The sequence below is a fragment of the Lutra lutra genome, chromosome 15 (genome assembly GCF_902655055.1).
Source record: "Lutra lutra chromosome 15, mLutLut1.2, whole genome shotgun sequence".
Taxonomy (NCBI): Eukaryota; Metazoa; Chordata; class Mammalia; order Carnivora; family Mustelidae; genus Lutra; species Lutra lutra.
In genome coordinates this window covers 1659540-1683693 of record NC_062292.1, presented here as the reverse complement: position 1 = coordinate 1683693, position 24154 = coordinate 1659540, and the positions used below count along the sequence as shown (strand labels likewise).

The 24154-nt window shown below is 42.6% G+C and overlaps 2 protein-coding genes across 5 annotated transcripts in view; one reads left to right on the top strand and one right to left on the bottom strand.

The window, feature by feature from the left end:
- On the bottom strand, positions 1–23455 carry BLZF1 (basic leucine zipper nuclear factor 1). Of its 3 annotated transcripts, none has more exons than XM_047703767.1 (7): positions 23165–23455; positions 22127–22200; positions 12710–13149; positions 10956–11155; positions 8714–8842; positions 6066–6285; positions 1–1276 (listed from the first exon to the last, which is right to left on the bottom strand). In XM_047703767.1, the coding sequence occupies exons 2-7, from the start codon at positions 22155–22157 to the stop codon at positions 1091–1093; spliced, it is 1206 nt and encodes a 401-aa protein (XP_047559723.1). In that variant the 5' UTR covers positions 22158–22200; positions 23165–23455; the 3' UTR covers positions 1–1090. The 3 variants fall into 3 exon arrangements, with proteins under 3 accessions (XP_047559723.1, XP_047559722.1, XP_047559721.1); XM_047703766.1 differs by having other exon boundaries at positions 23184–23454; XM_047703765.1 differs by lacking the exons at positions 22127–22200; positions 23165–23455 and adding an exon at positions 17231–17706.
- Positions 23346–24154, top strand: part of NME7 (NME/NM23 family member 7) — a 268375-nt gene continuing 267566 nt past the window's right edge. The window contains exon 1 of one of the 2 annotated variants that reach the window (XM_047703757.1): positions 23346–23768. In XM_047703757.1, the coding sequence (XP_047559713.1) occupies positions 23418–23768 (351 nt within the window). In that variant the 5' untranslated portion in view covers positions 23346–23417. The remainder of the gene's footprint in view (positions 23769–24154) is intronic. The other variant, XM_047703758.1, reaches the window with a different exon arrangement.

The following is a 24154-nucleotide window of genomic DNA, read 5'->3' as shown; positions in this document are numbered from 1 at the left end:
TTCAAAATAAAGAATGTAGAGAAATTTATTGCCATTTCAAAGTATAACTCAGACGAATCAGACAAAAAAATCATTAAGTTGACATTAAAATGTTATTTCACCAGATTTGTCTTTAGAAGACTTCTCTTTTGATAGTCGATTCTGTACCTAATATAGGGTAATTTGGTATAAACATATTGTGGATATTTTTACAGGCTTATAAAAGGGTGTTTTATGATGGTCCATCATAAATAATATATATTAATATAAATTAATGATGGATTGCATCTTGAGTTTGTACAATGTTCTAGAAAGATCCTCTTTCTACATTATATATCAAATTGGATAGTCCTATTGGGTTGCATTTGTCAAAATGAGCTCAGTAAAATCTATTATTATATATGTCAAGTCACATCCATTCAAACTATGGAATTCCCCACACAAAACCAACACGAGAACATGTTTTGCTCAAACACTTGCTAATGTGGCTATAAAATACTTCTAATTTTCCTAACATATAGCATTTAATTTTAAAATATTAGTCCCTTCACCCATAGTATTTCCATAAGCAGCCTTTGTAGTCCAAAATAAATCCCCAAAAAGGGAATGGACACGCTCTCCACCCATCCCCCTGCCAGTGGGGGCCAGAAAAATTCTCCTGTCAAGGGCCAGATAGGAGATTTTAAGTTTTGCAGCCACACAAGCCCTGCTGCCTCTGTTCAGTTCTGCTGTGGTGCCCAAAAAACCCAAGCCTGGCAACCACAGACAACAGTAAGCGAATGGGTGTAGCTGCATATGAGCCACCCTGCATTAGAGTTAAACACATGGCAAGATGTAACTTAGGGGCTAAAATAAAGATAGGATCTTCTTTCAGGATCCTTTAGGAAAAGCATCATGAAGGTCAGGAAAGTATCATCTACTTTAAATATATCTACACAGTTTCAGTCTTTTCTTACCCTGAGGTATTTATTAAGAAAGGGTAATCTGTGGTCCAATACATGAAACATCGCTGGGGATATACAGTACTGAGATAGAAAGTGACATCACTGTAAGACTCCAGCTCCCAAATAATAATGACTCTTGGGTAAGAAGCTTGTGCTGTCTTGTTGTATTAAAGGACAATAAGTTCTCCCTGGCAGTGATGGCAGCAATTGAAAGTTATATTTTCATATCTAGTATAGGGATGAAATCGTCCAATATTTTTCTTTGTAGCAAGTAAGGCAGTTGGTGAAGACTCAGAAAAAGGATTATCAGGTGAGCTTTCCGTACAGGTAACTGGATCCAAAATGCGTAGAACCTAAGGAAAATAAGAAGTAATGTCAGATATTGACGTAGAACTACCTCTAAAGCCCCATTTCATTTATATGTAACTACCACAAAAAATAACATCGGAGTGATGAATGTGATTGGTTAGGGAACTTATAGCTTTTCCAGAAAGCTCTAAATTTAATAATGATGTCTAATTATCACCTAGGTTACCTATTTTCCAAAAATGATGAAATTAATGTTCTTTATGGATACTGGTGGAAAAAGTATGAAAACACAGAAAAAATATGGTTATATCCATTCTACATTAAGTGATGTCAACTTTTTTTTTTTAAGATTTTATTTATTTGTCAGATAGAGTTAGCACAGGCAGACAGAGTGGCAGGCAGAGGGAGAAGCAGTAATTACTGTGACACGGTGAAGAGCTACAACAGAGCAAGGAGCCCGATGTGGGACTCGATCCCAGGATGCTGGGATCATGACCTGAGCTGAAAGCAGCTGCTTAACCAACCGAGCCACCCAGGTGTCCCCAAGTAATGTCAATTTTTAATCCTTAACCAAAAAGCACCCACAATCTCTCCTCTATGACCTTTCATTCAACTGTCTAGAATCAGGATTCTGCATTCTTCTAATGAAATGCTATTTCAAAGTTTTTAATCATTTACTTGTAAAATCAATAGCTTTTCATTTCTCTATTTCTAATGTATATGCCATCTTTTATGCTAACAATCATGCTCCTGTTTCTTGGATTTCATGGACACCAGGCTCTCCTAATTCTGCTGTGACTCGTTCGGCTGTTTCCTTTACTGAGACCCACAACAGGAGGATTTGGGTTGAAATCCTGGGTTGCGTTGGGAAAAACTCTCCAATTAAGGGCAAAGGTAACATGCTTGCTCAAAGCTCCTGTATCTCATGTTTATACTCTCCCAGCGATCCTCACATGAGGTGGATGGGTTATGGGGCAATTGAGGTAGGCACTGCAGTTGGAAAGGAACTGTGAAAAGCAGTGGTGCAAAGAACTTTCTCTTTTTTTAAAGTAAGCCGATGCCCTATGTCAGGAGCTTCCAGATATGGCTAGATATGGCTGTTTCTCTCACTCTCATGTCGTCCAGCAGTGTTTTTTCCTTCTAAGTTACTACCATGCCCAAAGAGCTATTGTTAATTTAAGAACGTCCTGGCAGCATTCTATTTTAGGACCTCTACTTTTCAAATATATTGCTGTTTTTTTCCACTGAATTTTTGAGATCTATTTTTGTAAAATGTGGTTGGGTGCTAGGAGACAAAGATGATGGGCTTAAAGTTGCTTATAAATTTGGAAGGGAAAATAAAAGTACGGAAATACTCCCTATATGCTATTAGGTTCTATGACTGCAGAGAGAGAAACAAAATACCAAAGGAGTACAGTGGAAGGAGACAGATAGGTTTCTAGATTTTAGCTTGGAGGCGATGGGGAAGGTTTGAGCAGGGTGCCTTTCCGGGAAGTCGTGCTGTGCGTGCTGGGGGATGGGGGCAAGGGCAGGCATTAAAAGCAGCCGTGGGGGACGACGACGACGACGGGGACGGACATGGACAAAGGAGGGGATGACTGCAGTAAGCCGACTAAGAAAGGACAACCTTGAAGCGATGGGGCTGACAGGCTCTGTCAGTCGTTAACTAAGAGGACAGTCAGACTGGATAAAGGATTAGGAAAAGGGGATTTGAGGCCAAGCCCTGAGGATCCGCAGTAGCACACGGTAAAACAGAAGGGTCAGAGAAGAGAAGGCCCAGGAGGGTGTGCAGCTACGCAAGCCGAGAGAAGGGAGGGTTCAAGGAAGGTGGGGCAGTCAGTTACACCGCAGGCTACCAGCAGCACCGAGGAGGCAAGGACACGGTTTCCCAATGAGAACAGAGTGTGGAGACAACGGGCGTAGTTCTGGGTCCCAGTTCTGGGTCCCGATTGATTATGTACACAGCAGAGCACCTACTATCTGTAAAGAATTACTGTGCCAGACCTTGAGGAAACACAAGATACAGTCCTCACCCTTAAGGGGCTTACAGTCGGGGGAGAGCGGGAGAATCCAGTAATTACTGTGACACGGTGCGGAAGCCTGGGGAAGGACCATCTAAGCTTGCAGTGAGATGCGGGAAGGGCTGCTGCTTAAAGGCTGGGAGGTGCTGGGAGGCGGTCGGCAGAAGTAGGAACAGAGGCTTGAGATACAATGGCACGTGTGTGCAGTGAAAAGTGGTTGATGCTGCTGGGGTTTGAAGAGCAGGGCGTGGGGACACCTGGCTCGTCACCTTGACAAGAGGGGATGCAGTAACGATTTCTGAAAAGCTTTCTATGCAGTGTGAAAGAACGGAGAGTCCAGAATGAGGGAGGACGGGATCTGTCTGAACAGGAGTAGCAACACAAGGGGATTTTTCCTTTCTTTTTTTGGATTGGCATTTTAAAAATAACTGGCAGTAGAGGGTGGTCTGGAGGCAGGTAAACAGCAAGGGGTCAGTACTGGTGAGGAGGCTAGGCAGTAATTAAGGCTGGAGGGCAGGTGTGTGAACTTGGAAGAGAGGCTAAATTAGAAGGATCCAACAGGATTTGTAAAACCAACAAGATTATGGGGATGAAGAAAATAAGAATGGTATCTACCACTTACTGAGAAATTACTAATATACTGGGATCTGCTATGAGCTTTACACACGTTATTTTACACATGTTATTATGAAGTCCTCAAAACATCTATACAGTGGTCTAGTTTACCACGATAGGGAGTAGAGGAGGAGAAGTGGGTTCTTGTTCTTCTTTCTCAGGGGAGGGGAAATAACAGATATAAAGGCGAGGAGAGAAGAGGTTGTCCTATTTTCAGCTATCTGAGATGTGTCTATGGAGATGTCTTGCTGGCTGTGTCTCTTAAACCCAGAGAAAAAATGTCTCTGTTGAAGAAGCCCCAAGCATAAAACTATGGGACTAGGACAGTCCCTAGAGAATCTAGGAAGTCTGTTATGAGAGGAAAGGCTCAACAGTGGGGCCCAAAGGAGGATGCCTTGCCCCCTGCCAAATTCTGAAAAAGAATGGTCAGAAAAGGGGAGGAGCTGGCTGTGTACCGTGCTGCAGAAACTCAGCGAGTCTGGAAAGCATGGCGAGCAAATTTCTATGGAACATCAACACATAGAGGAGGAAAAAAGTTGAAGAAGAAGAAATGTGAGGGGGCACATGAGAGAACCAAGAAGGTAGAAGGTCACAGAAGTCAAGGGGATATCAAGGCAGGAGTGCTGGTACAGAGATTATGGTAACAAAGTATTTAAACATTCATGAGCTTTATTCGCACACAATTCGAGAACAGTGGAGCTGAAGCTACTGGGTAAGTGACGGCAGGACTTGCAGAACGGCTTGCATGGGAGTTCACACAAGTGTGCACAGTTTGTCCAAGGTTCTCGCCTATAAAGGTGATAAGACCTTATCAGAGAACTTATGATAATGGAAGATTTTTCTTTTTTAGGTGGAGACACTTGGGTGTGTTATAAACCAAACACGAAAGAGCCGACAGACAGAAGGGATGATCTGGAGAGGCCTGCTGAGCCTGGAGGGGAGCTGTGCTTTGGAGAGGGACATCTCTTCCAGTGACAGAAATGTATTTAAGACTGGCTGCCATAAAGGTAGGCTTCTAGTTATCAAGTGGGACCTTTAAGAAATTTCCTGCCTCTGCCTTCTTTTTCTGTGAACTAGGAACCAAAGTCATCCGCTGAATGTGAGGTCACTGCTTGACAAGTGCAGAAACAAAAAAGGCAGGCAGCTGAACTAAGGACTGGAGTTCTCAGGGTACCCGAGAAAAGGATAATAAGGGAAAAAAGACACCCAAGAATGAAATCCAGGCAAGCTATGGCAGGAAAAGAAGCCAGGAGAGTGAGCGGATGAGATGAAGAAAAAAATGCAGGGATCAAGGGAATGAAAATTATGTGATCACAGGGGTACTCAGAATAAAGAATCGGCTGGAAAAAAGGTTGAGAGTACAGACCATGGAGAGAGGTGCTGAGCTGATTTTAAAAGTGGAACAGTTCTGGTTAAAGACAAGGCCTAAGATAGGAGATAGGAGTCAGATCCCGAAATGTATGGAAGTGACCTTGGCTCTGCTGGTAGAACTGGGAAACCACAGTATATGACAGCTCATAGGCATGAACCCTGAATTCACCCAGGACTGTAGGTATCAGGGATGCACTATTTGATGCTGCAGTTTTTGGCACATTCATATCTATATATGGGTATTAGCAAATAGTTTCTGATGTCAGAAGTAATCTATTATCTACTCATGATTGCTGAATTAAAAATTCTACCCTAGGGGCGCCTGGGTGGCTCAGTGGGTTGAAGCATCTGCCTTTGGCTCCGGTCATGGTCCCAGGGTTCTGGGATCGAGCCCCGCATCTGGCTCTCTGTTCCGCAGGGAGCCTGCTTCCTCCTCTCTCTGCCTGCCTCTCTGCCTGCTTGTGATCTCTGTCAAATAAATAAATAAAATCTTAAAAAAAAAAATTCTACCCTAGTTTTCATATCACTATTAACTCAAGTATAAGATTCTCAGTGATTCAGTAGCTAAAAGACAAGCCCTTTCAAAACAACTATATTTGCTTCTTAAGGACAGAGTAAAAATGTTTCAGGAACTGAAGCACAGAGGAAGAAATAATTTTCTTCAAAATCATAAGGTCATTAGCATGAGAATCAAGTTTAGATCCAATCGGGTTTAGATCCCATAATTCCTAACTCCTAATGCCCAGCACTTTGCAATTTAACTACCACTTTTCAGTAAGAGGACAGTGTTAGAAGTTCCACAGTCCACAAAAGAGAAATATTTTACCGTTTCAGCCATTTTTTCTGCTGGGGTGCGGCAGAATTCAACCGTTGATGGTATCTTTTTTTGACTGTTAGTGCCAACATTTCCCAGAAGATGAGCATTTACTGCTTTTGCCAACTTGTGATTTGTTAATGCTAGTTCTGCTGTGGTGTAAGGCTGTGTACTAGGGTAGTAAGTTTGCTCTCTTCCCCACTGCAAGGACACCAGGAGCTCCTCCAATAATCTGTACAGAACACACAGGAACACTGAATATTAATAAGAGGATAAAACATGAATATCAAGAATACTCAATAAATGAGAAACCTGAAATTCTTCTGAAATCACATAGTACTGTCTCCTGTATCTTTTTCTCAGAGGTCACTAAACTGGGAATTCTGGTAAAATAAGACTACTGGAAGCATTTATATATTTATCAGGTAATTATCTGGAAGTCATTCAGCAAACGTACTTCCGAACTGCCCCAGTTTTTTAGTTGTCATATTTTAATACAGGTAAAATATGTTAGTACACTCACCTAGCAGTGCTAGGACTACTGATTGGACTTGAGTCTGTCACTTGTTTTTTCATGAGTTACATTAATGGATTTCCACTTGATAAACCAACTTACAAATTGTAGGATAAAATGTACTTGGCCATGATATGTAATAGATATATTCTTTTTATATATTATTAGGACTTTCGCATCTATGTTCATTGGAAATGCTGTCTGTAGCTTTCTTCTACTATCTCTGTCTGGTTGTGGTATCAAGATAATGCTGCCACATAGTCAGTTGGAAATTATTCCCTTCTCCTGTTTTCTAGAAGAGTTTGTGTAAATTTGGCTTTATTTCTTCCATAGTTGTTTGCTTCAGTAAATCCATTTATGCCTGGAGTTTTCTTTACTGGAAGGTTTTTAACTAAAAATTCAATCACTTGAATTGATTAGGGCTATTCAGGCTATACACCTTGAGTACCCTGTGGTAGTTTAGTGTCTTCTAAGGACTCTGTACAGAGTTGATCATAATATCCCCTTATCATCTTTTTATGTCTATAGAATCTAGGTAACATACCCCCTTCCTCATTCCTGATACTGGTAATGTGTTTTTTTTTTTCTTTTTCCCCCTGATCATACTGCTTAGAGGTTTCTTAAATTTATCTCTTCAAAGAACTAGCATTTGGCTATTTATTTCTGCTCCCATTATTATTATTTTCTTTTGTCTGCTTAATTTGCTCTTTGCATTTCTTAAAGAGGAAGCTTTTATTACCAACAGGACCTTTCTTCTTTTCTACAATGAGCATTTAAAGCTATAAATTTCCCTCTAAACACTCCTTTAGTTGCCGCCCATGAAATCTGATATTTTGAAAAACAGTTTACCCTTGACCAAGATGGGTTTGAACTATGTGGGTTCACTTAAAGGCCAATTTTTTCGATAGATACAGTATAGTACTGCAGATGGATTTTCTCTTCCTTATGATTTTATTTTTTCTCTTCCTCATGATTTTAGTAACAATTTACTTTCTCTAGCTTACTTTATTCCAAGAATGCAGTATACAATAGGAACATATAAAATATGTGTTAATCAACTATTTATATTATCGGTAAGACTTGTGGTTAAGAGTAGTAAGTAGGTACGTTTTTTGGGGAGTCAAAAGTTATACAAGGATTTTCAGCTGTGTAGGGGGTCAGCCTCCCCAACCCTTGTATTGTTCAAAGGTCGTCTGTATTATGTTTTCATTCTTATAATTTCCCATGATTTCTTCTACTTACTGATTTGATTTATATTACATCAATTATAGTCCTTGACTTGTGATGGTTTGATGATTTTTTGATTAGTTATGTGTGAAAGTGATTAACATTTAATAAAAATTGTACTTTGAATTTTCACCTATTTCTTGTCTAGCAACATGAATACCCATTTTTCTCCTGTTGCAGGGGAGTGGAAGCGAGCCATAGCGCCTACTGAGCTACATGGTAACGAGGGCAAACAACCGGTACAAGAGTTTTGTACCCACACAGCCGTTCTGTTGCACACTTTCAGCACTTGGTCAATTACAGAGATGTGCAACGCTGACAGACTGGGCTGTGTATTAGATGGTTTTGCCCAAGTTCAGGCTATCATACGGAGCATGCTGAAGGTAGGCTAGGCTAAGCCATGATGTTCAGTGGGTTAGGTGTATTGAATTAATTTTTGACTTACGACATTTTCAACTTACAATGAGTTTATTGGGTCGCAACCCCATTGTAAGTTGCGGAAGATCTATGTACAGAAGTACAAAGCACTTTTAAGGAAGACCATCAAATTTGATAGTTCCAGAGCACATAAAAGTAAACTCTAATACTGCAGAATAGTCCTTAAAAAGATAGGAAAGATAGGTGTACTTTATGGCTTCTACCAAAAATTATACAAAACTGCTATAACAATAACCAAAAACTACTTTTAAACCCAGAGATTTTTCCTATTATAGCTATAATTAATTCTCTCTCAATTAAGAATGTAAGAAGCATGTAGCCTTAGTTTTTTAGTCTTCTTCCCTCCCTGGGCATCTATTTTAAAATGCTATTTGAAAAATATGCTCAATAAAAGTTATTAAATGTAGAAACACTGAAGAACTATAATAATAACGAAAGTTGCAAGAGAAAGAGGAGTTCGGAATGTAAACAAATGCTATACTTCTGGGTAGCTATCATTTCCTGACGAAACTGCTCCCGCTCGCTCAGGAGATCTTGAATAGCACTCTGGGCATCGCGATTTTGACGCTGCAAACCTGCTCTGGAATTGGTTAACTCATCTGCCATCACCCTGGAAAAGATGGAAATATCACATATAAATTTTTTGACGATAACACACTGTAAAGAAGTTACTATATTACCTTAATTTTCAAAAGCTTACATAGAAGACTGAACACAGTCAAGTTACTTCTCTGTTTTTAAATCTTCACTAAAAGGTATTTAAAATATTTATGAACTTAGAACATATTGAAGGGATTTTAAAAATATTTGTTTACAAAATGACAAAGGTAAAGTTATTTAACTTTCCTATAGAGTGACTTCTAGAATGTACCTCAATCTTACTCTAGATGGATCAAATATTGAAAAAATATTAATTAAATGTTTTTAAATACAGGAAATTTTAGAGGAAGCAAAAAAGAGTTGCTTTCTTATCACTCAGTTACCTTCTTATCCTTAGAAAAATATTAAATAATACAGAAAGTCTTATGTAAAAGGGAAAGTAAGTCTTTCCTCCTGTCCCACATCCCCATCCTTCTTTTATCAGTCACAAAATACCAATAAAGTTTCTTATCAATTTCTCCAGAAAAAAAAATTTATGGATACATCAACATAAACATGTATGTTAAAAATAAGTATACCCATTTTATTTACAAAAATGGGATTATTTAATACAAAATTTTCTATGCCTTGTTTTTTCATCTAATAATCGTGTTTTTTTATATTAGCACATATAGAGTTATCTCTTTTTTCAAAAAACAAGAGCTTCATGTTTTCTTCTGATTGGATGTTCCAAAATTTATTTTACCAGTTCTCTATTAACAGAACTGATGCAAAGTTTTAAAGTATGCTTATTCAGCTGAAAATCTTAAAAATAAAATTAAAGTCTCAGACCACAGTGATTACTGATCAAAGATTAAATTGGTTAAAATATTGTTAAAAGTGAGTTTAAGTTTAATTGCACTTAGAATGTTACTATCAGCACTGACAAGGATGTTAAGAAAGTTACATTTGCAATAATGTGTATGACACATGCACGATTTGCCTCTTAATGTGTTCAATGAGCACGAACTTTCATTCTAAGTCAATAAACAGTACATTCCTTTCTCCACATCCATCCTATATAAGCATAATTAGAAAACAAAGACTTTATAAGAGAGCAATGAATTACTGGAAAGTATCACAGACATTAAGATATGAAGAAATACTTTCCTATAAATTTATTCATCACAATCTTGATTCTTAAAAAGTTCAGCCTGGAAACATTTGGTGTTATGTAAGAAATCTCTAGAACTTAAATCCACAGTTACTAAACTATGCGTGAAGCATGTGGCTAAGCGCTGGAAATACAAAGATGGATAATACCCAGACTCTGTTCTCCAGTCAGAGCTGGAAGGAAGGGGATAAACAGACCCCAAATCACAATATATACAGTTTCCCAATGACCAGTGTACCCACAGGCCTAGGGAAGGGCAATGGGGCTTTCACAACTCTGTTGGGGAGAGTAGCCGCATCTATTACACCATACAAATAATTTTATTTCCCATTTGTGCATGTACAGAAAAAGGTTGGGAAGCTCTCATGTATAGTTAATACAATTAAAATGCTATGAGAACAGAGCATGGAAGAGAAACAATGTTTGAGTTTTCCAGATAGAAGCGGGGGAAATAGTTTTTTGCGGGAGGTTTTTATTTTATTTTATTTATAAGAGGTCTGAGTTTAATTTTCTTAAACATTGTAGTAGTAGTGATTTCTACTATAGAGGAGTAAACTGGAATTCTGGAATGAGGGAGAATCTGATGATATCACTTTTTCATTTAGGGAGACTCTGTGACAGCCCATACACACTTATAAATACATGAAATACTTTGACAATCGGAGTCCCAAATTCTCACACTACCATTTACTTATTTGGGTTATGGTAAAAAATCTGATAGAGAAAAAGCTAGGAAATGAAATTTTTTTTTTTTTAAAGATTTTATATTTTCATTTGACAGAGATCACAAGCAGGCCGAGAGGCAGGCAGAGAGAGAGGAGGAAGCAGGCTCCCTGCGGAGCAGAGAGCACGATGCGGGGCTCCATCCCAGGACGCTGGGATCATGACCTGAGCCGAAGGCAGAGGTTTTAACCCACTGAGCCACCCAGGCGCCCCTAGGAAATGAAATATTATTTAAAACAGAAAATACCTGCTTGCAAGGAATTTACTCCGCCATACGTCACACTGTATTGACATACGTTCCAGCTGTTCAGAAAGTTGAGCTGTGTTTTGACCTAGGGCTTCATTTTCTAAAATAAGCTGGTTTTTCTCACGGGCTAGACGTTCAAAATGGTACTGAAGATCGTCTCCAACGGAAGCCACTAGCAACTTCTTTAACTCTCGATTGACCTAGGAGAAAATATGACCGTTACAACCAGCTTAAAGTAATGTCCGTGACTTTAATGCAGCAAAATGAAAAAAGAGAAACCGTGCTTCTTGTAGATGGACCTCCATTACTTAAAGTGTGTATCAAAAAGCAATATTACATATTTAAGTTTCATAATCTATATAAGCCATCTGTCTCTGTCTGCATATTTATATCTTATAGTCCACGGGATCACAAACGGAGCCTCTTCTAGTAAGAGTACCAACCATTATCACCAAAGTTACAACCTGCTTCCAGTCAACACCTGAAGGCAAAAAATTAGAAAACCAAACCAATAAATTTTGCCAAAGAATATGACGGAGAATGTTTTAGTGTTTTTAAATCTATTTTGGTGTTTAAAAATTAATTTCTTTGGGCCACAGGATTTTTTTCTTTCTTTTTTTTTTTTTTTTTTTAAGAGAGAGAGAGAGAAGGAGAGTATGAGCAGGGAGGGGCAGAGGGAGAAGGAAAGTGAGAATCTGAAGCAGCCTCCACAGCGATGGTGGAGCCTGATGTGGGGCTCAATGTCACAGCCCTGAGACCATGACCTGAGCTGAAATCAAGAGTCCAATGCTTAACCGACTGAGCCACCCACACACCCCTGTGCCACAGGTGTTCAAGAATTTAAGCAAAGGAAGCAATTTAGGCTATCTATAAGCATGTTTTTTTACTTTATCTAAAATGTGAAAAATTAAAACGTAAATGTCTAATAATAGGTATTGATCTATGGTGCAGCAATAGAAGAACACTGTTGGTATTAAAGGTGGTACTGTAATAGAATATTCTGTGACACAGGAAAATATTAAAAAGGGCAAAAATGAACTCAATATGTATAATTATGCATTTATAGCTAGACAGTACAATGATAGGTGGTACTATTCTCATTTTTTGTATTTTCTAAAATAATCACAAATAAATATACACCATTTTTATATTTAGAAGTTAGTTACTTAAATATTAAAGACCTATTTGAATGAGAACCACTAACTATAGTGTCACTTATAAAGATAACATCTAGCAAAAAGATGAAGGGTCTGAGAGAGAAACGAAGGGTGAGGAGTGAGGCAATGTTCACCAACACGTAAAGCTGAAAGAAACCCAGCCAAGCACTACAGATCCTTTTCCATTTACAATGAAGATACCAATGCTTTCCCAACCATTCCCTTTATCCCAACTATGAAGTCTGCATAAGCAAAAATACTTGGAACTTATGGATCCTTAAAAGAGGAATTGTTAACTAGACAACTTCAAAGTCTAACTTGGTCTGGAATTGTATAACTATGACTTCCTTTACACCTTGGAGGTGGTCTTGTCCGAAGCACCACGCACACCCATCTTCAATTTTAGAGGACAAGTTCCCGACATATACTAGTTCTACTAGCGGGGCTGAGGGAAAAAGAGAAATTTAAGAGGAAACTTTTTAGAGAAATGACAAGCCAAAACAGAGGTTATTCCAAGAGGAAATACAGTTTTTGGACACGTGTACTCAGAAGGTCCAGGTGTAAAGAGCAGTGATGACTAAAGCTACTTGTTCTTACCTCTGTCTGTACTCTGAGCTGGTTTGAAAGACCCTCTTTGTCCTGCAGTAACCTCCTTTCAGAGTTCTTGAACTTCTCCAGTAGATTCTTAACCTCCGATAGTTCCTTTCTGGGTTCTACAGTTCCCTCTGACTGACCAAGGAGCTCTCCCCTATGGTGTCCCCGAGACTTCACCTTTGCATTCTTGCTGGGGATGTCATGGGTTATAGCAGCTTTGGGAACTAATATTCTTATGGCTTCAACTTCCACTGCTTTTTCAGTGAGAATCTCCCCGATCTGAAGGACTCCTGGGCTCTCGCCTGGAACTGCTTTCTTCCGTGGATTCTGAAGGATGTGATGCCTTACGGGCGGGACTCCAGAGGTCACTTCAACAGACTTAGGTGGCTCCTCAGTTTCCATGCCATCTCCTGCTCCTCGGACTGGGGCTGGAGTAAGGGTGACTATGAAAGGGAAAGAAAACACAAGCTACTTGCTAAGAAGAAATGCCAAGGAAAATGCCAAGACATACTTTACCCTACATTCAGAATTACTGGAACTAAAAAGAATACAAAAAATTCATAGTAAAAGTTAAAACAGGTGTCAATAAAAGATGGAAAAAGGCTTGAACTTCCTTAGGTAAATGGTTTTGCTCTTGACTTCTACTTCCTAGTATGATCCTGGGTAAACAACCGAACCTCCGCAGATCTCTACTTCACATTCTGGGAAGTGGGGATAGTACCAGCTGTGCTCCACGACTGTGGCAGGAGAAGATGCAGGAAGATCGAGCACTTGGCACACTGGAGTATGGGTTCCTAAGGGAAGCCTTTCTCTAACCTTTCCAGATTCGGCTGGGTTCCCCGTTCATGTGCACCTGCAGCAGAGATTCTGCATTTCTCCTTTTTTCTATCAAAATCGTAAATTGACTTTTTTCACCCCAGTGTCACTAGTTATGCAATGCCTGTGCCTTCCTCTATAACCTAAGTCCCATGAGGGAAGGGATAAGTAATGTGCCTTGCACCCAGCACTGTTTGGCTGATGGACAGTGAATGAATGAAAACAAGGGGAGGGGCATAGGACAAGCATATACATCAACGGTTGTGACGACAGTGTGCGTGGTCGCAGGCTGCAAGCGTGCAGCATGGTGTCTAATGTTGACCAGACACTGTATGAGGTAGTGGGGATGTCTATGCTCAAGAAATTACTATCTAATTTAGGACACAGGATGTACATGTAAAAAGATGACATGTATTACAGGTAATAGAAAGACTGCGATATATGGTACAAAATTTCTACCAGAATTTTATTTCTACAGAAATGTTAACTAAGAAAAATCATGGACCAATCTTTAGTGAATTCATTACTATTATGTTTTTATATTTATGCCTTCTTTTTTTTTAAGATTTTATTTATTTATTTGACAGAGAGATCACAAGCAGGCAGAGAGGCAGGCAGAGAGAGAGGAGGAAGCAGGCTCCCTGCTGAGCAGAGAGCCCGATGCGGGGCTCGATCCCAGGACTCCGAGATCATGACCTAAGCCTAAGGCAGCGGCTTAACCCACTGAGCCACCCAGGCGCCCCATATTTATGCCTTCTAAGGCAAAGACAGGAAACAGAATTCCTAGTTGAAAAAAAAGCCAAAGTAGCCTCAATTACGCTTAGATATTAGTACTATGTTCTAATCAATTAAATATTAATTTTAAATTACTATTAAATATTAATCATGTTTCACTGTAACCCATGAAGTCAGGAGATCAATTTGGTAAGAGCAATAATAAGGTCTTATTAAAATTAACCTTTCTTAAGTATTTATGAAGTACAAAGCCATACTAAAAAAAAGAGACCACATAACATATAAACATTCTATCAAGCAAAGACTGTTGTCATCTTGATTCCTGAATTCTTGTCCTAGAAATGGAATGCTCCAGCAATAACCATAGGAAATGGTAAGCTTGCCCAGGATGATTTTTTTTTTTTTTATTACCTACAAAGGTCTTTTCTAGCAAGGGAAATACCTAACAAGAAAACCTTCCTCAGTTTTCTATTTTTTAATGAGCTTACTTTTTTTCTTTCTCATAAACTTTGTTATACTGATGCAGAAACTACAGAGCAGAACACATTATTTTCACACACACACAGGTATCCTCTTGTTCTGAACATTGCATTATTAAAAAATATGAAGAAAAAATTACGTATCTGCTCATTACTCTAAAATAAGTTTTCGTTACTCCAAGTTTTTCATTATTTTTATATGTTTGTAATCATAATTAACTTTAGAAGCTCAATCTATTTTTCTATTTTGCTGTATTCTTCCTCTTTCATCTTATGACATTGTTTCTTCACGTTAATATAACATTATTTACTTATTATTCTGTTTTTGGGGATATTTATACTTTTTTCCAATTTTTCATATAATAATGCTTTAGTGAATACTTCTGCCTACAGATTTTTCTCAACTTCTAGATTATTTCTTTTGACTAAATTCTCAAGAATGGAATTGATGTGCCAGGTGAAGATCGGTATTGTCAAACTGCCTCATGAAACAACTCTAGCAATGTATCAGCAGATCTACACCTTACGTTCTTATTTCATTTTTTGGTAATCTCAATCCCGGTGACCTAATACAATAATCAAGACGTTAGTGCCAGAACATGTAGTGTTTGGAGTGGTGTGCGGGCCAGGAAGCACTCAGCAGATGTCGGCCTGCACTGCTGCTGCTGCCGTTCTTTAAAAACCCGAACTCTGCGTCTTCATGAAAGGGAGAAAGTTGAAGTTATGTCATCAAATATAATTCTTTCATTTTCTTATGCTCAAGTCTTACGAAAGTGCATCACTGGACTTTAGAACTATAACAGATTTTTGGGGGTAATTTTTCCTACTTATGTAGCAGTGTACTGGGAATCTTGAGTTAGGTCAGAGAAGAGGTGGAAAGACATGTGATGTATACCGTGTTCTATTTAACAAAACATCTTCCATTAGAATAAAGTATTTTGTCATTTCCATACTGAATGTTCACTTGGGACTCAGGACTAACTCCACCTTCAAAAAGATGAACAAAGGAGCGACTTCAGAAAGGGAAACAGTCTGGTATTTCAGGTCATGCTGCAGCACGTTAGCACTTCGGAGATCTGCCACCGAACGATTTCAGGAACGAAGGCTGTAAGGACCTGCCCCTCCCAGAGCGACTAGCTTGTGGACCCCGGAAGTAGCGGCGGGGCAGGCCGGTGAAGACGTCCAACCGGTGTGGCGTGGGCATATCCACTGGGTGAATCAGGATTCAACTGGCTACCTGCGTAGGGGCGGGGCTCAACCACCCCCATGAAGGTTGGTCTGCGAGGCTGGCGAGAGGGGTGGAAGGAGAGCTGTCGGGAGGAGGAGGAAGCAGCAGCAGAGTCCGCGGAGCAGAAGAAAGAGCGCTGTGACAGCTCTTGTGGGAGCTAGACGAGCCCCGGCAGCTCCGACGCCGGCAGCTCCGACGCCTGCAGCCCCGCCCACACCGCGGCTTCGGCAGCGGAGCCACCCCACGCCAGCAGCAGCCGAGACGCCAGCGGCCCCGACACCAGCGGCCCCGCCGACACACAGCGGGGAACGACCTGGACGCCAGCAACCTCGCTGCGAACGGCCTCGCCGCCAGGAGCCGCCTCGATACCCTGAGCCGCAGCCTCGCTGGAGCTGCGCCATTCCGGGGAGCGGCTTCATCTGGAAAGAGGCTTCCTCGGTGAGCAGCCCTGCGGGAGGCAGCATCGTCAGGAAAGAGGCTTCCTCCAGAGCGGCCTCTTTTTGTGAGCAGCCTTGTCCGAGGAGCGGCCTCGCCGGAGCAGCCCTTGTCCGGGGAGCAGCCTTTCTGGGGAGCAGCCCTGAGGAGCGACCTCATCAGCTGCGGCCTCGTCCAGAGTGGCCTCATCTACAGAAAAGCCTTGTCCAGAGCAGCCACGCTGGGAGCGGACTTGCCGGGGTCATCGCCGTCACCTTTTTGTAAGAGACAGCCCTGACCGGTCAGTTTGACTTTTGATGTTTAGCGTGAATTAAAGCTTTGCTTGTTTTTGCTTTAATCAGTCTCGTTCTTCGATCACGGACCCTAACATAGGCCTGCTCCCATGTTCTTGAAATCTGCTTTTTAAAAAATTCTAACTCTATCTAAAGCAAATTTAATTCTGTCACTAAGACATTCTGTCATTTACAAAGTGATGCTGAATCATGAATTAACTACAGATTAATTTAAAAAACAACAAAAGGCCAAACTGGAGCCAGACCACTCAGGGCCACTGAAGCCGAAGGAGTAAGAAGCAGACGTGATGCCTGGCGGTGACTAAACAGGATTTTTAGGCAAATCACAACATTGCTGAGTCGGAATTTTAGGTAGTGGAGATTCAAGAACAAATCAAGTAGACACTGCGAAATTTAAAAGGCAAAGGAACATTGACAGGTATTGGAAAGAAACCTCTTCCCAAAGAAAATACATCATAAAATGCCAGTGAAGCGATTCCATCACCTTGGTTCAGCCTCGGTTTACTCCTGACTTTCTACATCAACCACCGTTACTTACTCAAGCACTTACAGGCGCGACAGCTGCACAACATGCCATGGCAGCTGTCGCAACTCAACTTGGGAGTAACTGCGCTTCTGGCTAATGCACGCAGGGCAGGAGGGGAGTGGGAGTCCCGGCTTTCCATCTTCTCACCGGGTAACTAACTGGTCATCGTTCTATTTCCCTTATGACACACGCAGAAACCTTTATTACATACAGACTAAGCACAGCCCGGGACACACTTGGGAGCAGTTGGTCTCTCCGGGGAAAGCGATGATCCGTGGTACCAGCTCCACAATTAAGAGTGGTGTGAATAGAGCAAAACATCAGCCCCCATTCCCCACTCTTCAAAGGGAATCAACAGAACAATTCTGCGATTACATCAACAGCACTTCTACTTGTGATCAGTTATCAAAGAACGAAATGTGTTTCAGGTTTATGGCTCATTCTTCTGCCTTCCCCAAAGATTACTGAAATGCAGGGAAAGAACAATGATACTCTGTAACAGGAGTGGGGAAAGTTTCCCCATAAAGGGTCAGATAAATATTTTAGGCTCTGCCGACCATGAGGCAAAATTGAGGGTAAGAGACAGGTACTTATACAAAGAAGAAAAAAAATCATTTTCAAAGATGAAACTCAAATAAGAAATTGAATAAATCTTTTTTGTTGTTTTTTTGTAATATAGGTCTAATAATGAGAAGCACAGAATTCTTTTTTGTTTGGGATAAACCCTTTGCTTAAGTGGGATTCAATGCTTCCCATCACCAAACTGATCTCTAAGTATTCTCAGGAGGCTGAGGGCCATGACTAGCCAACCCTTGCTCTAGAATACTGAGGCAAAAAGAATAGGATTTTGGAGCGCCTGGGTGGCTCAGTGGGTTAAAGCCTCTGCTTTCAGCTCAGGTCATGGTCCCAGGGTCCTGAGACTGAGCGTCACATTGGGCTCTCTGCTCCGCGGGGAACCTGCTTCCTCCTCTCTCTCTGCCTGCTTCTCTGTCTACTTGTGATCTCTGTCAAATAAAGTCTTAAAAAAAAAAAAAGAATAGGATTTTATAGTCTGTCATTAAGGAAATATTTCTCCCCCCCCCTTTTTTTTTTTTAAATAAAACTGCAAATCTAAGAAGACAGATACTCCAAGTCCATTGGAAGGTGCAGTAGAAAGAACACTAGACTGGGTCAAAATACCTTAGGTCCTATTTGCCACACATTGTGTGACTGTGGGCAGATCACTTACCCTTACTCTCCTCTCATCCCTCAGTGCTTTCAGAACAATGCAAGTATCAGAGTGTTTTAATATAATCTGTTTTTCTCACAGACTGGACTGTTGGGAGCTCCACCAGACAGGGTCTGCCTCCCAATCTCTGTATTATTTGCTTAATGAAATGGTGCTTAGAACAGAAGACTAAGTGCTTTCTGAAGTTTATCAATGTTCATATGCTACTGAGATTTCATTTTAACATCTACTAACTCATTTAAAAACTGCTCACCTTGTTTTCCCTCTACACCAGAGCATTAATTCCTAACTCAGTTATAGTCTGACAAACTTTTCAGAATATACACAGATTCAGCTCACAAACAGTGAAACAGTTCAGGGATTGTCACTCAGTAATTTTCAATCAATCAATCAATCAATCTATATATATGTGTGTGTGTGTATAAAGATTTTACTTATTTAGTTGAGATAGAACGTGGGGCAGAGGGGAGAGGGAGAAGCACGCTCCCCACTGAGCAAGGAGGCCAATAAGGGGATCAATCCCAGGACCCTGGGATCATGACCTGAGCTTAAGGCAGACGCTTAACCGACCGAGCCACCCGTTGGTGAAAACAGTATTCTTTTAAAGGTCAGCATTTAGTAAGATTTAGTTACTACTTAGTAAGGTTTAGTTACTATTAAATTAGAAATCATGTTAAAGACAATGGACTTAAAAGTTAGGCCCACGTTCACTGACACGGAATCTAAACATTCCTTCTGTCACAGGCTCCACAAGTAAAGAGTTCCCTGGTGAGGCGAGCGGGGACGGGGCTGAGCACTCCCTCACTCTGCCACTTCACAGTGTGCATTAGTGTGCTAGAGGCTCTGGGAGTCCCATGATGTACTCCCTCCTTTAGTCCAGAATTTCCCATATTTATCTGCCCAGGGATTCCTTCTTCACCTAATACCTGTTATTCCACAGAAAGAGTGTTAAAGTTAGGCTATTTTATGTGATTCTAAATATTTAAATGTCTCAGCTTTTCCTAGTTAGTTTACTTTCACTAAACGGTCTGACTTACAATACCTGTAATTTTAATCTTGCTCTCAAGAACTTTCAGGATTCAAACCCTCATTTTTGAATTTCTCTTTATTACATGTTTCCCATTCAATGAAGTCCTAGCAGCAACTGCGCACCCCTCTCATGGTGACAGTTTTGCTCAAATGTCCACTGAGAAGAAGTTCTGTTGCTATAAACCAATGTTGCTTTTCTTGTGAGGCAGTTATAGGAAGCGCAGGCAAATGACAGATGTCAACCATGGTAAGTACACCTGGTGTTAGGCCATGCAGTCCTTGGAGCTTTCGTTCACTAACAATGGCTAATGTTAAACAAAAAGAGGACTAACAGCTGAATTATGTACCTCACTGCAAAATTAAGATCAAATGAAATAATGTATGTGAAAGTGCTTTATAACTCTAATCCTCATTACAAACAGGTCATAACAAATAAAAGCCAATTACCTTCACAGAGGCCTTGCAATAACTAACTTTCAATCACTAACGATAATATTGTATTTAGGTTTTGTTTTTTGCCAAGCACCATGCTGGTGACTTTCACCTTAGTAACCATTTAATTGCTTTACTTTTCATTAACCCCCAGTTTATTACTTTCATTACGCTCTTTGGTTTGCTTAATTGAATACTCTAAAAGCTTTCTGGTGACTCTGAAATGCTAGTCACAGTCACAGCTGAATAAATTCAATTAAATATTTATTGGCAGGATCTTTTCTTCTTTGCTTCCTAAACAGATTTAAATATACCCCTCCTTTTAACAAGATTTTATTTATTTATTTGAGAAAGAGAGAGGGAACTCAAACACGGGGAGAAGGGCAGAGGGAGAAACAGACTCCCCACTGAGAAGGGAGCTGATGCAGGGTTTGGGCTCCATCCCAGGACCCTGGGATCGTGACCCTAGCTGAAGGCAGATGCTTAATGTACTGAGCAACTCGGCTGTCCTGATTTACATCCCTTTTAAAGAGTTTGCTGTTGGAGGTGTATTTGCTGCAAAGCTGGCTTCTGGAAAGTAGTTTCCCATTTCACTGACAGCCCCAACCTCCAGAACTCACTCCACCCAAGTCAGGAGCCTTCACTGTGGGACATGCTAATAATACCGTTACCAGCGCCTATGTGAACATGGTCAGTAAGCTGTAAGAGTCTGAATCACAAGGGAAGAGATCTGGGTTACAGACAGATTTGGAAGTTGTTATTACAGATAATTACTGAAGCCCCGAGAGCAGAAGAGAAAGAGGGCTGAAACATATTAATATTTAAAAGATGAACCAGGAGGAGGATGAAAAAGAAACAGAAGATGCTGCTAGAGCAGTGGTGTCCAATAGAACTTTCTGCAGTGATGGGAATGTTTTATATCTGCACTTCCTAATGCAATAGCTACCAGCCACATGTGGCTAATGAGCACTTGAGACATGCTTGGGGTGACTGTGAGGAACTGAATTTTTAATTTTTAAAAATACTCATTTAAACTCAAATAGCCACATGTGGCTACTACACTGGACAGTGAAGGGCTGAAAACAAGAATGGTATCATGGAAATTAAGGAAAAGTATTTCAAAAGATGGGAATGATCAACATATGAAATGTAGAGAACGAGAAAGTAAGACTAGTTAGCAAGTATCAGGAGTTGAATTGTGTCCCCCCCGGTGCAAATACTCATGTTAAAGTCCTCAACCTCCATACCTCAGAATGCGGCTTTAATTGGAAATAGGGTCACTAGAGAAGGAATTAGTTAACATGAGCTCATACTGGAGTAGGGTGGGCCCCTAATCCAGTACAACTGATGTCCTTATAAAAAAGGAAGAATGTGTACAGAGACACAAACACAGGGAGAAGGCCACGTAAACATAAAGGCAGAGATCAGGGCGATGCATGTACAAGCTAAGGAATACCAAAAACTGGGGAGCCTGCATGGCTCAGCTGGTTAACGTCTGTGTTCCGCTCAGGTCATGATTCCAGGGACTGGGCACTGGGCTCCGTGCTCAGCGGGGATTCTGCTTCTCCCTCTCTCTCTGCTCATTTTCCTCTGCTCACCACCCCACCCCCCATGCTCACATGCTCACTCAAATAAACAAATAAAATCTTAAAAAAAAAAAAAAAAGGAATACCAAAAATGCCAGCAAACCCCCAGAAACTAGGAGAGGGGCCTGGAATAGATCCTTCCCTAGTGCTTTCAGAGGGAACACGGCCCTGCCAGCATCTTGATATCAGACTTGTAGTCTCCAGAACTGTGAGGCAGTAAGTTTCACTTGTTTAAGTTAGTTTGCGGTGGTTTGTTACTGCGGGCCAAGCAAAACCACCCAACACCATAAAGAAGTCTTTTGTACCTCCTCACTTGTCCATACTTAAATCTTTAAAAATATCATTTACTGAAATCTTAATCTTCTAGTGGATAGAAAATATAGCTGCAAGACTTTGGTTTTACACTAAATGTTAACAGTGTTTAACAGGAGTAATGAGCACCAACCAGGGGGTTACTATTCAGGTTGTCTAGGAGGGCGGTGATGTAAACACCGTATTACAGCACAGCATCGGAAACCTGAAACATATGGTTCCCAGGAGCTCTAGGAGAGTTAGTTAGCTCACATCGCCTTCATGCTATGGTCCTAAACTGCATGTTTTAAGTACAATTATCATCAAAAAAGCAACACTTACCTTTGGCTTCTAAACTTTCAAGAGTAGTCATTTTTTAATCAGTGAAAATGCACCTCAAAACTTCTACAAAAAGCCTAAAAATGAATACAATGAAAGAATTAATACCATAGAAAGACATCCACTAAGTGCCTGTAAGTTAGAGGTTACAGTGTTCTGCTGGTTTCCGCACTTAGTGCACACGCGTTTCACATGCAATGTCACAGGTGACACCGCGAAGGCTGACAAAGGCCTCAAAACACTAGGGGCGGCTCGCTTTCCGGTTCGTTTCGCTGCCTCACTGGGAACGCGAGCAGACAGGGGTCCCGAATTTCGGCGGAGAAACTGCAGGGACGTCACACAGGGCTTCGTGTCCCTGATAAGCAACAGGAACTAAAGTGATCACTTTCTCCGGGGACAGGAGCGACGCTAGTGTCCGCCACTGATTTGGTCACCGAATCAGAGAGGAGCTCCCGTTTGCGTTTAGACACACGATGCAAACACTCAGGATTCCCAAGAAATACAAGTTTTCAGAAAAGTGTGCGCGGTCTCCCAGCGCAGACGAGGCGTCCCCGGGGGCCGGAGAAGGGAGGTCGCGCCGGGGCAGGGACCCCAACGCGCCGAGCTGTGCGTTCGGCCGCAACTGGTTTCGCCGTAAGAGTAACCGATCTGACTCGGCACAGGGTCTTCGCGGACTACCCGCCTCCTCGTCCGGGGACAGGCCTCCGCGGGCGCCTGGGCAAAAGCAGGGAGCCCTGGCACGGCGCCCCGCGCGCACCGCCCCGTACCCGCCCCGCACCCGCACAGCGGGGTCTGCCCTCAGGCCCCAGGCCCGGGGAGGGGCAGGGAGGGGAGGGGAGCGGAGGGTGCGGAGCAGAGGGGACGGAGGGAGGGGAGCGCCCGACGGCGCGGCCCGGCCTGTCAGCTCTGCCGAAGCCGAAGCTCCGGCCGGGTCTCCACAGACACCTCTGCCCTAAATCCACAGCCTCCGAGCACCAAACTGCAAGCCGGGCCGCGCGCCTTCCCCACACCCTCCGCCGTCACACCGGCGGCCTCGCGGACCCCTCGCCCCTTTCCTTACTCTTCCGAGCTGAGGGTCGCGAGCTCCGCGCCGGTCTGGCCTCGCCCACTCTCGGTCAGCCCAAGCCGCCCCGCCCCGGCCCTCCGGACTTCCGGCGCTCTTGGCTAACCACATCCTGTTCCCCGGGGTTCGTTTCCGGAATAGTTTTCCGAAAGAGAAGGGTAAATACGCTCTGTGGGGTCTCAAAACTCGGGCAACCCCGCACGCACGGTGGGAAGCGTCGCTGAGTGGAAGATGGGCAGACGCCGACGGAAAATAGAGACTGGAGCTCCGGCGGCCTGGGCGCTTAACTTCCGGGTCACTTGTCTAGCAACCCTAAGTGATGACGCCAGGAAGACCTGCGCAGTGTTCTGCCGCCTCGGGCGACGCCGTGGAGGGGCGGGGCCGGCCCGGTGGGCGGAGCTCCAAGTCATCCCAGCCATTAGGAACGAAGGGGCGGGGCGGTGGCGGCGCCGCACGTCCGGTAGTGGGCGGGGCTCTGTTGCCAGAGTAACTGGGCGTCCTCGGGAAGGCGGTGTCCGCCGGCGGCCGAGGTCCCTGGCGGCCGAGGTCCCTGCCCGTCTGCGCTGCGTGCCCGAGACGATGGTGAGTTCCAGGCGGGGCCGGAAGGACGGCTTCGGCGCCCAAGTGGCTCCGCGTCCCAGGTCCTGGGGCGGAGGGACGCTCGGAGGCACCCGCTTTCTTCCACGTCTGCTCTAGCTTCTCCCTTGCAGGGGCTGGTTCCGCAGTTTCCTTCCGTCCCGGTGCCGTGCAGCGCCCTGAATGCCACTTCGGTCCTGCGGGCACCCTGGAGCCAAGGAGCGGGAGGTGTGGGTCTGATACCCCGAGGCGAGCATTTTAAGTGTTTGTGTTTCATAGTCGCATTTTCCCAGTTCTCAGCGCCCCTCGCCGCGCCGAATCCGAGACGATGTGCGGTGCGTGCGCTGTGCCGACACCGGCCCGAATCTCCCTGGGTCGTGCGGCGGGTGCCC

Excerpts from the sequence above, each read along its gene's own strand:
- BLZF1 (XM_047703765.1), bottom strand. The coding sequence starts at position 17,357 with ATGGAAAGCCGGGACTCCCACTCCCCTCCTGCCCTGCGTGCATTAGCC. Across the intron at positions 11,156-12,709 it reads AGCTCAGAGTACAGACAGAG|GTCAATCGAGAGTTAAAGAA; the intron begins GTAAGAACAAGT and ends ATTTTCTCCTAG. Across the intron at positions 6,286-8,713 it reads GAAATGATAGCTACCCAGAA|ATTATTGGAGGAGCTCCTGG; the intron begins GTATAGCATTTG and ends TGTTCTGTACAG.